Genomic DNA, 12460 nt, shown 5'->3' with positions numbered 1-12460 from the left:
AACGATAGCCAATTTAGAAGGAAAGAAGGAGTCATCAGTGTGAATCCCATAAGAATGTGTGCTGGAACACATAAGAGAGAAAAGCTGACTACAAAAAACAGCAGAAGGGTCTTAGAATTCCAAGCAGGTAGAGAGTAATCATTGGTGTTGATAAACGCAAAGTGATGCACATGGAGAAAAATAACCACAACTACAAACTTGCAACACCCAGCTGTGTATTATCTGGTTCTCTTTTGAGAGCATAAGTATCTTTCCATACAATACTGTGAAGTCACAGTTCCCTGATACAGGTGATTCAGAGGCTAGGAGTGTAACAGGGTTAAAAAGCAATTAGACAAATTCATTAGAAAGTCCATCAAGAGCTGTAAGACATGACAACACACATACATGCTCCAGGCAAGGAAGCTTTTGAGTGACTGCTTACTGGAAGAACAAAACTTTGGGAATTATCAAGGTGAGCTTCATGATATTCTGCACTATGGCAGCAAAAACGGCTCCTGCATTTCTGGTGCCAAATCCCTCCTGCCCATTTCCAAACATGGTGGACAGCTCAGGGCTTGCTGAGCTGTTTCTTTAAAAAACAATTACTTTAAGGACTGATTTTAAGTGCAGATCATTTTGGCAATGTCATTTATATATCAGTCTCAGAGATTTATCAGCATAATAACAAAAAGCCAAGTGTAAAACCCACTTAAAACTGGAGAAACTACAGCTTCTCAAATCTCATCCTGTTCTTAAAAACAGCTCTTTGCTAAGCCACCATCAAAAGCCACTTCAAGACAGGATAATAATTAAACTAATACTACCTTTCAGAGTGTTTGTTACAAAACTTAAGACCATTCTTCCATCAACTCCCTCTTCTAAGAACCCATAAACATAAAAATTTTAGAAAAGTGGTAAGCATAACTAGGTAAGATAAAAGACCAAGTTCTGGAAGAGGTAAGAGGGGGAAAAGAAAGGTTGTGAAAAAAAGAAGCATCACTCACACAGCATCACTGTTTACTATTTCTTCTTTAATTTTACCATATTCCAGTTGACTCTCCCGATAAATCTTGAGAGAACTCTGTGGAGAAGGAAAGCACAGTTAAAATATGCCCTTACTGAGGGGAAAAAAAAAATAGATGGCAGACACTTTACCTATTCTAATGAAAACAGTGCATAGCCAAAAAAGTATATTCAATGAGAAAACAAGCAAGTTGAAAAGTTAGGTTATTCCTCCTCTTCTTTAAAACCAAAAGTTATAACAAACAAATAAATAAATCTATATCTATCTATCTTTTGAGTATGTGCCTCCAACACCTATCTGGATAGGAACTGAAAGCTGAAGACAAGAGCACAACTATTAGACACCATGCAAATAATCCTGCTTTTTCTGAAAAACTGCCATCAGGACATCAGCTACTAACGCTTGCTGAGGAAAAAGGATTTAAAAAACCAATTCTAATGTAGAAGAAAAACTAGGTACAGTGACAAGACAAAGGTTAATATCCTACCTTGTGCCCGTATGAAAAAACTAAAAGAGGGTGGGTTTTTTTTCAGAAATAATAGTTAATGCCTAGAAAGTGTATATATTTAGATGGTTTGAACGGTCAAAAGCTTGTCTTCTGTAGACTAAATCTCAGCTAAGGTATGGGAGAGAAATTAAAAATAAACCCAAGTAGATAACAATGTAAAAGCATATGTGCAAAATGGTAACAGAAGCAAAATTCTATTCTGCACCAATCTTCTTTGCAACTTTTTAGTAGTACAAGTTATAGAGAGTTCAGTAATCTAATATAATCAGAACAGAAAACCAATGGAATTTGAATGCATCTCCTTCCTTCCTAAATAAGGAAATAAAGCCCAAATAATCTGATCAAAAATCATAGGAGCTACAAAGCCTGAACTTTTTGCCTATCTGAAACCTGCTGTCATTTAATTAATTTCACCTAAAACCAGAGCTGCCTGTCCCAATGAGCTGGAAATAACAACTGGGCTCATTAAAGCCTGCTTCATTAAGATGAGCATTAAATATATACATTTCTTTCAACAGGAAAAGTGCAAGTTATTTAAACCTCACAAACACACCTTTTTCTCTTCCAGCTCTGCTTTCAAGGAACCCAACTCTTCCTGGCACTTTTCCAGAGGCAGGATTTTCTGTAGCATCTGCTCCACTTGGCAACGAAGAGCAGAGATCTCTCTGAAACAGAAAGTGTAATGAAAAAAAAAAAAAAATTGCCAAAACCCACGGTTGCTTTCAAACTCAATGTACTGATTCTTCAGGCAAGTGTCTGAGTATTTTGCTTTCCCCTACGGAAAAATGCTGTGAGATACCCAAAGGCTTCTAATAGTCTAAGTGTTCTCATTTTTTATCCAACATTTTACAGTCAAAGAAAAGTCAACAGCTGATTTAAAAACATTAAGCTGAGCCTAAAGCTAGATGCAAGCAGATGGCATGTGCCATGCAGTACTGCTCAGCTGCCTATAATGAAGTGCCAGGAATAAGTGTCTCTACATAGGTAGCGCTGTGAAACAAGAGCAGAGTCCACTGCAGGATTTTTCAGCAGGCAGGATGAAGACTGTAAAGATTATATGCTGCCTCTTCATCTATAATCAAGTACAGTAAGCAAGGGCACACAGTCACAACTCTACAACAAAACGCTTCACACAAATATGGCCACCCCAAATATGCTTATGTTTAACCACCACCAAAATATGATCTCTGCATCTCCTCTTGGTCACTATAGACTCTTATGTAACACAGGGCCAGTAAAGAATTTCACAGAGGTATTGTAGGAGGAAGACAAATTTCTCTCCTCATCAAAGGTATCTTTGCTAACTAAGGCCTAGGAAGTATGGTAAAAGAAAGGACCATATTAAAAGCTCGGCCTAGACCCAGGGCTGTTGCCGTTACATCAGACTCCTAAAACTGTCCAAGACATAAAGAACACAGCATCTTTAGTAAACAATTTAAATCAAACTTACCGTTCAGCAAACTGAAGCTGTAATCTCTTGTTAAGGTAGAAATTAAAAGCAGTTTATCAAATGTCCTTAAGTATATTTCAATCCAATCACCACTTGCAAAGAAACAGTCAATGAATATTTCCATGCAAAAAACACGGGACTTGCAAAACTTGTTTCATTGAAACATTTCAATAGGTCTGAAGTGAATAAGCAGAGCTTCTTCTGTTACATGAAAAAAACCCAAGTAATTCTCGGTGACGCAGATTTCAACTAGTTCATATTAAGTCATATATTAGACACAGCCAGATCTTAAGTGGACAGTTTTAATACCAAAGCCCTGTTTACTTTATAAAGCCTATCCAGTCCGTTCTTTACTAGAGGCATCACCTATTAAATTAAAGCTTCAATAAAAAGCCCCAAGCCCTTTTATAAGAAATGTTAATATATTAATTCTGCAAGAATACTAATAGAAATGTGAAGGATATCAGTGCATTTCTGTTGATATTCTGTCAGCAAACGACTGCAAGACAAAAAAAAGAAAGACATTACTCATTTTCTCACCTGATTTTGATAATCACGTGTTAGGATACCTTTCCTTTTGCTTTATTGATAAATACAGAAAGTGTATGACTGATTTGTATTTTCTGATAGCAGTCAATAGAACTCATTTCATTAAGCCATTCAAACCTCAAATCAGCCTGCTTTAAATTAGAAAAAACCCACCAGCTGACAATTATACAAATTTGTAGCCATTAACTATTTGCAGCTTTAAAAAAACCCAAAAAACAAAAACCCAAAAACATTATTTAGGTAAAGAATGTAACATTCATATAATAAAAGAATTTACATATTATCACAAAATCATATCCTAATTACCAAAGTTAAAAGGATATTTTCCTTGGAAAGAATACATAAATGTAAGAAAAAAGAGTTCAAAAGACCCTAAAAGGCTTTAATCTTTACCCTCTTCTCCTAGCAGCCTAAGAGGGCAACGCTTCCTCTGATTCAAGGTGTACAGTGGGCCACGGGACAGCACCAAGGAAAGCTATTCTCTCCTTTCCTCAAATGTGATGGTTTTTAAGAATGGAGAGAAGAATAAGAAAAATAAATACCGTGGCAGTTACTCCAATAGACAGGGCTGCATCACCTTCTCTTGCAACAGTTAAAAGTAATCAAGGCAAAAAAGAAAGGGGCTGAGCTGGAAGTAATTAAAGAAGAGGTAATTCCCACAAGCAATATATACACTGGCAGAGAGAAGAGGGACACAAAGTTTGGACGTAGGAAAAGGAATCTATGGACACAGTAAAGGAGCTTTGAAGAAAAGGGTCCCAGTTAACTTGGTGAGGGCTCGCTTAAATGCTTTTTGGAAACCAGAATGCAGGACTGGAATTTAGATTTGTTAAAGCCAGACTGACACATACCTGGGAAAGGGTACGTCAGAAATAAACCATTACAATTAGGAGACACAGCAAGGATATTAGGCCATAGCATAGAGGTATATATAACATATCTTGATACATTATTCCATACAATCATACGTTGATGGTTATTGAGAAAAAGCAGAAGCAATCACAGAAGAGAAAGCAAACTACGAGAAGCATTTCAGAACCTTACTGTTCTGACCGATGTTCAGCCTCACTTTTCATATTGTTATTTAATCCCAACAGCACACTTTAATGCTCAGACTAAATTCTGTTGAAAAGGTTTGCATGCACCTGTGTTCAACTTTTAGTTCTCATACTGTATTCTTCAAAACAGATAAAGTGAAATAAATCTCTTCAAAGAGCTGCTTCCGCTAGTATATCAAATAATATATAAGCTTTTATAGCTTAACAAGATAGCCCCGTTTTACTACCATTACACACAGATGTTTTAGGGCATAAATTAAAGAAACCTTACAGTCTAGGTTTAGGACCTGTTCATGAAGAAGTTACTTTCATTTTGAGGAAAATTTAGTTTTGTACATTAACAAACATCTACATTCTACAGAATGTATTTGGTGCATTGCTTTAAGAACTTAAGAGCAATAAAAACCAACCAAAAAAACCCCACAACACTCATGCAATTGTACTTACTCTCCATCAATCATTTTTTGCTTCAGTGCAATTAATGCGGCTACATATTCATTTATATTCTGTAAGGAAGAGTCTCAAGTTGGTAAAGAAGTTTCACCCCAAAAACCAGTACTATACACTGTAAATAACCCCTGAAGTGATTGTTACTGTTCTACATGATACAATAATCTGTCTTCTTTTTTCAGTTCTCTTAGTGAACAAGCTACTAATTCACCAAAAATACACAAATACATATAGAGGACGCAGGCTCCACAAGAAAGTATGTGTATTTAGATGAGGCTTTACAACAAAAGCTCTTCAAACCTTGCCTTTGCAGCAGATTATATACTAAAATCCCCATAACTTTTTCTCTCACAATCAAATTAAGCTTTGGCAGAACACTACCAATGAACGGCACCTGGCTCGTCTGAGCTTACAGATTCCCCAGATTCTCCATCCATACTCAAAGCGTGTCCCAAGATCTCCTCCGCCCGCTGAGCTCTCAGCAGGGCCTTCCCCTCATTTAAACGCAGAACAATCACGGCCCAAGGCGTTATACTATAAACTCCACGCTCGCTTAAGAGCGCTGAAGAAGGGAGGTGCACGATGACACTCCTCCCGTTGCCCCCACGCGAACTCAAAAGGATACGCCTAGAATCGCACTGGCAGCTCCCGCTAGGCGCGCCGCAGAGACACGAGCTACTTCTCCGCATTTGGCCCGGCTAAAGCTCGCCACTGCTGCTCCTTTTACAGAGCCCGCTTGCCACGCTCGCTATCCGCGTCCCCGCTGCACCGGGAGCGGCGGCCGCGGCTCCCAGCGCTCCCCACCCGCCAGCGGCCCGGCGCAGTCCCACGGCCGCAGCCTTCAGCAAAAACCCCGCCCCGGGCGCTCCAGCGCCGCCGGGACGGCGGCCCGCTGCTACCTGCTGGAGAACGCCGCAGTTCGCGCAAGCCGCGGCGGCTGCAGTCCCGGCCGGCGGCGGCGGTGTCTCTCCCGGCATCATAATGACCGCCACGCCCCGCCCCGCCACGCCAGCCCCGCTGCCCGGCGGCGCCCCGCGCAACACACGCGCCCCTCCGCCCAGCCCCGACCGCGGCGCGGGGGCGCGGCCGCAGCGCGTCACACGCCGCGCCACCGCCTCAGCAAGGACCCGGCTCTCCTTCGCCTCCCGGAGGGTGACCCCATCGCTGCCTGACTACTAGCAGCAGGAAAGACGGCAGAGGCCGAGCGCTGAAAGGCCCGGTGAACACTGTCTTGACCCACTGAAAGGAATGGCTGCTCCCGCGTCTGCCGCGCCTTTCTACAAACGCTATTATTACTATTTTTTTATGGGCGGGCACTCCTGAGGGGCACTGCTGCGGCCCGGCCTAGGGCAGCCTTTCTCGCCTGGAGCGAGAGGCTGGACCCCGGTGGTGGGGCGGGGCGCAGGGGGGCGGGGCCGCGCCCCGCCAGAGCCCAGGTCGCCGGGACGGCGGCCCCGGCGGGACGCGCGCGGCCGGGCCGGAGCGGGCAGCCCGCCTGTCCTCCGCCTCCACCGCCGGCCCGGCCCGCCGCTGGTTGCTGGCGGGTCATCGCTGCCGCCTAGGCATGGCCGCGCTGAGCTGTCGCTGTTCCCCGGCACACACAGACCCGGTTCTCAGAGTGGGAGCGTACCAGTTGAGCTCACTCAGCGTCTGGCCGGACCGTGCTGTTCCTAGCAAGAGATCAAGCTTTTAATTTCACCCAAGCGTTCGTAAAGAGGTTTTTAGGGGCAAAATTTAGTTTCACGTATCATCCTGGCTGCCTGCATCTACGACTTACACAACATCTTTATAGAGAGAGCAAGCTGGGACGAGACTTCATGCGTTGCAGGCCATGCTTTCGACTGCTTAGAGAAACAGAAGTTAGGGTAATGACTGCTGACTGTGTTGTTTCCACACTCTGTTACTGCTGACGTATGGTCCCATCCCATTATTTCCATAACAATCATTCAGTATCTAGTACACAGGACAGATGGTTGCACGCAGTGTGAATTAGCTGGTGGGGTTTTTTCTATTCAGCTCATGCCGCTGGACTTCATCTGCTGAATGCTCTTTGCAACACTGCTGCTTACACAGCATTGAGTCTACCTGAAACTTTCTCTGGCTCACAGTTTATCCAGGTACTTCAAACTGCTTTTTCACCTCGTCTTCCTAGTAGTTTGTACATGTTCCTCAGAGGTGTTACTATTAATCTCTAGATCTGCAGATCCACGTTAAATCTTCTTTCTCACTAACAATGGTGCATACATCTGCGTGGTTAACCGGAGCTTGATTAAGACATTGAAACCTGTAACTCCTGTATAAATGCTCTCATCAAACAGCATATTTCAGGCTTTCTCAATCTTTCTACTTTGAGAGCTTTAAAACAATATAATAAAATACTCATTAGAGCAGGAGTAGAATTTGTGACATTGTCACTGGAATTAATCACTCCCTTGTGGGGTGAGTAGATTTCCTGTGTGAAGTGCCCTTCTGGAATGGACCTGAGCTCCACTCGTTTTAGATTTGAGAGGTTGGGGCCGTGGTTATGTCAGGTAACAAGGCACTTTATTAGGTGAGAGAGTTAAGGGCAGGGTTCTTCTGAAAGAAACTGCTCTATCAGAAAGAAGTGAATAGATAAGATGGTTTTCAGAAGTGTTCAGTGTTTCTTGTGACTATTCATCCTTAAGTGAAAATGTTAGCCTTAAAATTCTGTTCTAACATTGAAGATGCCCAAATTTTCTAGTTCTTTATACTTCTTCTGTAAAAACTCATAAGTTTCAGTGCTTCAGACTCTGAATACATGCAGAGGTAGGCAAGTAAACTTATGAAAATTCAGTATTGCCGGTTTTTATGTTGAGTTCCCATTCCTTGGCAAGAAGAAAATATTTTAAAAATGTGCTTTAATGCACCCTACAAAAACTAGTCATTAAAAACATTTCCTTCAAAAACTTAAGAGATTTTAAAATTTAAAACAAAGAGTATGAAATAATAATGTAAACAAAATGCTCTTTTTTTAATTGCTCTTGTTTAGGCCAAGAAGAAGAGAGATGGTAGGGCTTGGAGTTCCAAAGTTCTGTTTCATTATACCTCGAGTGATGAGCACATCAGAGTTCAGAGAGGATGCAGTGGGATGGAAGGGCAGACATGATCTAAAAGGAGAGTTATAAATCTGAAATTTAAAAAGCCCTGTGAGTTCAACAGTAGACTTTTACAGGGCTAAGATGTGTGTGTCGTGAGGTCTGAGTCATAGAGACTTTGGTCTCTTTTGTTAACGATAAAACAGAAAATTGGCCACTGTTGGTAGCTGTGAATCTCCTCATTGCTGATTGGGGCCATTTGAAAAGAACTGAAATAGCCAGCAGTACCTAAGCATGATTTCTTTACTGTTGCTCAGAGAGAAAATATAAATCGTCCTTCTTGAATGAAGAACAGAAAGAATCAGACGCTGATGTTCCCAAAGAAGTTCTACGCAAACAACACTCGGGTGGTCATTCATATCACAAAAGTGTCGTCCTCTCACCACCAGTAACTGAAGGCAATATTGATGACAGGTGCAATTAGAGAGACTCCGCGGAGGAAATGAAGCTGCCTAACCATCTTCACAGCTTGTCAACCTGACAACAGCATGGTCTCTGGCAGTCTCAGCTTTAAAGCAGAAAAGCTTATTAACTATAGTAAGTGTGAAAGAAACTCATATTAATCCAGCACCAAAGTTTTATTTCCACATACTCTCCAGAGAGCTCTTGCATGAATAAAGACTTAAAGGACCGGATGATGTTTGAGATGTCATTGGATTTAGTGTTTGAAACATCCTAACACAGTCTCCAGTTGGGACAAACTTAAGGCTGATTTTCACCATTAGTTATATTAATTGGAGAAATTATTAGTGACTGTCATTACTCATGAATAATATCACTTTTTTTTTTTACATTAGTGAAGAAGTCTGAGTATGAAGTTCTATTTCATTAAAAAAATGTGTTAGTGCTAAAATAAAGCAGTAGAGAAGTACTGCCATTTATGTAAAATCAGGATGTGAACTAGCAGAATGAAGCAGCCAGAAACACCTGCTTCTAGCCAGAAAGAGCAGTCAGAGGTTAGAACATCATAGTACAAGCAAATCAAAACCAGAAAATCTGCATGCTGGGTTTCAAGCACCTCTGACTCAAAGGTGCATGACTGATAGGAGGCAGCTGCTTGCAGAGGGAGGCAGTGCTGAAAGGCAGAGGAGTCCGGGCAGGCTGGTCATTCTTCAGGAAGGAAATATTAAAGGTGCAGGAGCAGGCCATCCCCATGTGCCAAAAGATGAGCCCGCGGGGAAGACCAACAGCCTGGCTGAACAGAGAGCTTTGGCTGGAACTCAGGATAAAAAAAGTTAGTTTATGATCTTTGGAAGAAGGCGCAGGCAACTCGGGAGGACTATGAAGATGTCCTGAGGCTGTGCAGGGAGAAAATTAGAAGGACCAAAGGCAAACTAGACCTTAATTTGCCTACTGCAGTAAAAGACAATAATGAATGTTTCTATAAATACATTAACAACAAAAGGAGGGCTAAGGAGAATCTCATTCTTTATTGAATGTGGGCGGAAACATATTAACAAAAGTTGGGGAAAGGGCTGAGGTACTTAATGCCACCTTTGTCTCAGTCTTTCACAGTAAGACCAGATGTTCTCCGGGTACCCAGCCCCCTGAGCTGGAAGAAAGAGCCAGTGAGCAAAATGAATCCCCCATAATCCAAGGAGAAATGATTAGCAACCTGCTGCAGCACTTAAGACACACACAAGTCTATGAGGCTGGATGGGATCCACCCAAGGGTACTGAGGGAGCTGGTGGAAGTGCTCACTGAGCCATTTTTGATCATTTGCCAGGAGTCCTGGCCAACCAGGGAGGTCTGTGTTGACTGGAGGTTAGCAAATGTGATGCCCATCTACAAGAAGGGACAGAAGGAGGATCCAGGGAACTACAAACTTGTCAGTCTGACCTTGGTGCCAGGGAAGGTCATGGAGCAGAACATATTTAGTGCCATTGCAGAGAACGTACAGGCCAACCAGGAGGTCAGGCCCAGTCAGCCTGGGTTTATGAAAGGCAGGTCCTGCTTGACAAACCTGATCATCTTCTATGACAGGGCGACCTGCTTAGTGGAAAGGCTGTGGACATTGTTTACCTGAACTTTAGTAAAGCCTTTGACACTGTTACACAACATTCTCCTGGTGAAACTCTCTGCTCATGGCTTGGACAGGTGCACTCTTTGCTGGGTAAAAAACTGGCCCAAAGAGTTGTGGTGAATGGAGATAAATCCAGTGGGCGGCCACTCACAAGTGGTGTTCCCCAGGGCTCAGTATTGGGGCCAGTTCTGTTTAATATCTTTATCAGTGATCTGGATGAGGGGATCGAGTGCACCCTCAGTAAGTTTGCAGACGACACCAAGCTGGGTGGGAGTGTTGATCTGCTTGAGGGTAGAAAGGGTCTATAGAGGGATCTGGACAGGCTGGATCGATGGACCAAGGCCAATTGTACAAGGTTCAACAAGTCTCAGTGGCGGGTCCTGCACTTGGGTCACAACAACCCCCAGCAGCGCTACAGGCTTGGGGAGGAGTGGCTGGAGAGCTGCCCAGTGGAAGAGAACCTGGGGGTGTTGGTTGACAGCCGGCTGAACATGAGCCAGCAGTGTGCCCAGGTAGTCAAGAAGGCCAATGGTATCCTGGCTTGCATCAGCAATAGTGTGGCCAGCAGGGACAGGGAAGTGATCTTGCCCCTGTACTCGGCACTGGTAAGGCCGCACCTCGATTACTGTGTTCATTTTTGGGCCCCTCACTACAAAAAGGACATTGAATTACTCGAGCGTGTCCAGAGAAGGGCAACGAAGCTGGTGAAGGGTCTGGAGCACATGTCGTACGAGGAGCAGCTGAGGGAACTGGGGTTGTTTAGCCTGGAGAAGAGGAGGCTGAGGGGAGACCTTACTGCACTCTACAACTACTTGAAAGGAGGTTGCAGCAAGGTGGTGGTTGATCTCTTTTCCCAGGTAACAAGTAATAGCACAAGAGGAAATGGCCTCAAGTCACACCAGGGGAGGTTTAGATTGGATATTAGGAAAAACTTTGTCACCAAAAGGGTTCTCAAGCACTGGAACACGCTGCCCAGGGAAGTGATTGAGTCACCATCCCTGGAGGTGTTCAAAGATGTATAGATGTGGCACTTAGGGACATGGTTTAGTGGTAGACTTGGCAGTGTTAGGTTAACGGTTGGACTCGATGATCTTAAGGATCTTTTTCAACCTATATAATTCTATGATTCTATTCTACATTAGGTAAGCAGTCTCCAAACTTCTCCTGTATTGGGTTCTGTGCGAGGAAGTAGAAACTATTTCAATATACTGTGTCTCCCATACCTTCTTCCTAGATAGTTTTAGGCTTTCATCAAAGGGAAGTTAATGGGAGACTCCTTATTTCAGTGAATATTGGTCCTTGCATGTTACACTTCTGCTTTGTAGTTTTCTGGAGGAATAGCTCAAAAAGTGGAACATTTCAAATAACTAGAATATTTTCAACCAACAAATTGTGGGTTTTTATAGACTAAGTTCAAATTCTCTTGGCAAACAGCAAATTTTCCCACAATAAGGCTTTAGTTACATATTATTCCTGGGTTAAATGCTTTCATTAGTAGGCAGGAAGCCCTGATTCTTTTATAAATTTTTTTAAGAAAATAAAATATTCAAGCTGTGTTATGTGAGCCACAAAATTATTTATTTAGTAAGTGTTTTGAAAGATACTTGATTTCATAGTTGGAATCTTGGTTTTGTTTCAGTATTCACATCCAGTGCTCTGATGCCAATTACTATGTATTGACTGTGCTACAAATTTTTTCAGCAATAGCAAGAAAATAAACATTAAAAGTGGATTGATTTAGTCAGTGTTTTGAATTGCAGTTGTTTTGTACTTAGAACTTGGATTTTGTTTCAGTCCTGTCATAGCTGTTATAATAATGCTTATTATTTACAGTTGGCATTCAACAGATATCTGTCATAGTGTCTTGGGTTTGCGTGGCAAGGTTTTGGTGGGGGAGGTGCTGCAGGGGTGGCTTCTGTGAGAAGAGACCAGGAGCTAGCTGCCCCCATGAGCTACAGAGCCAGTTCCAGCCAGCTTCAAGATGGACCCGCTGCTGGCCAAAGCTGAGCCCAGGGTGGTGCCCCCATGGTAACATATTTAAGAAGGGAAAAAAATGCTGCACAGCAGCTGTGAAGAGAAGAATGAGAATATACAAGAGAAACAACTCTACAGACAGCAAGGTCAGTGAAGAAGGAGGGGAGGAGGTGGTCCAGGCACCGGAGCAGAGATTCCCCTGCAGCCCGTGGTGCAGCCCATGGTGAGGCAGGCTGTGCCCCTGCAGCCCCTGGAGGTTAACAGTGGAGCAGATCTCCACCTGCAGCCTGTGGAGGACCCCACGCTGGAGGAGGTAGATGTGCCC

General features: G+C 43.0%; 1 protein-coding gene and 1 long non-coding RNA gene across 6 annotated transcripts in view; one reads left to right on the top strand and one right to left on the bottom strand.

The window, feature by feature from the left end:
• The window catches only part of ICE1 (interactor of little elongation complex ELL subunit 1), a 39257-nt gene extending 33170 nt beyond the window's left edge, over positions 1–6087 (bottom strand). For 3 of the 5 annotated variants that reach the window (XM_074869724.1, XM_074869755.1, XM_074869765.1), the window contains exons 1-6: positions 5921–6087; positions 5019–5077; positions 3429–3463; positions 2965–2983; positions 2068–2179; positions 987–1063 (exon numbers count right to left, since the gene is read on the bottom strand). In XM_074869724.1, the coding sequence (XP_074725825.1) occupies positions 987–1063; positions 2068–2179; positions 2965–2983; positions 3429–3463; positions 5019–5077; positions 5921–6001 (383 nt within the window). In that variant the 5' untranslated portion in view covers positions 6002–6087. The other 2 variants (XM_074869734.1, XM_074869745.1) reach the window with 2 other exon arrangements.
• Positions 6088–6444: 357 nt separating this feature from the next.
• LOC141943963 (uncharacterized) lies at positions 6445–8772 on the top strand. The gene is made up of 2 exons (XR_012629116.1): positions 6445–7138; positions 8395–8772. It is a non-coding gene; the product is annotated as an uncharacterized LOC141943963 (long non-coding RNA).
• Positions 8773–12460: the final 3688 nt, after the last annotated feature.

Source organism: Strix uralensis, chromosome 1, assembly GCF_047716275.1.
Source record: "Strix uralensis isolate ZFMK-TIS-50842 chromosome 1, bStrUra1, whole genome shotgun sequence".
NCBI lineage: Eukaryota > Metazoa > Chordata > Aves > Strigiformes > Strigidae > Strix > Strix uralensis.
This window is presented reverse-complemented; position numbering and strand designations above follow the sequence as displayed.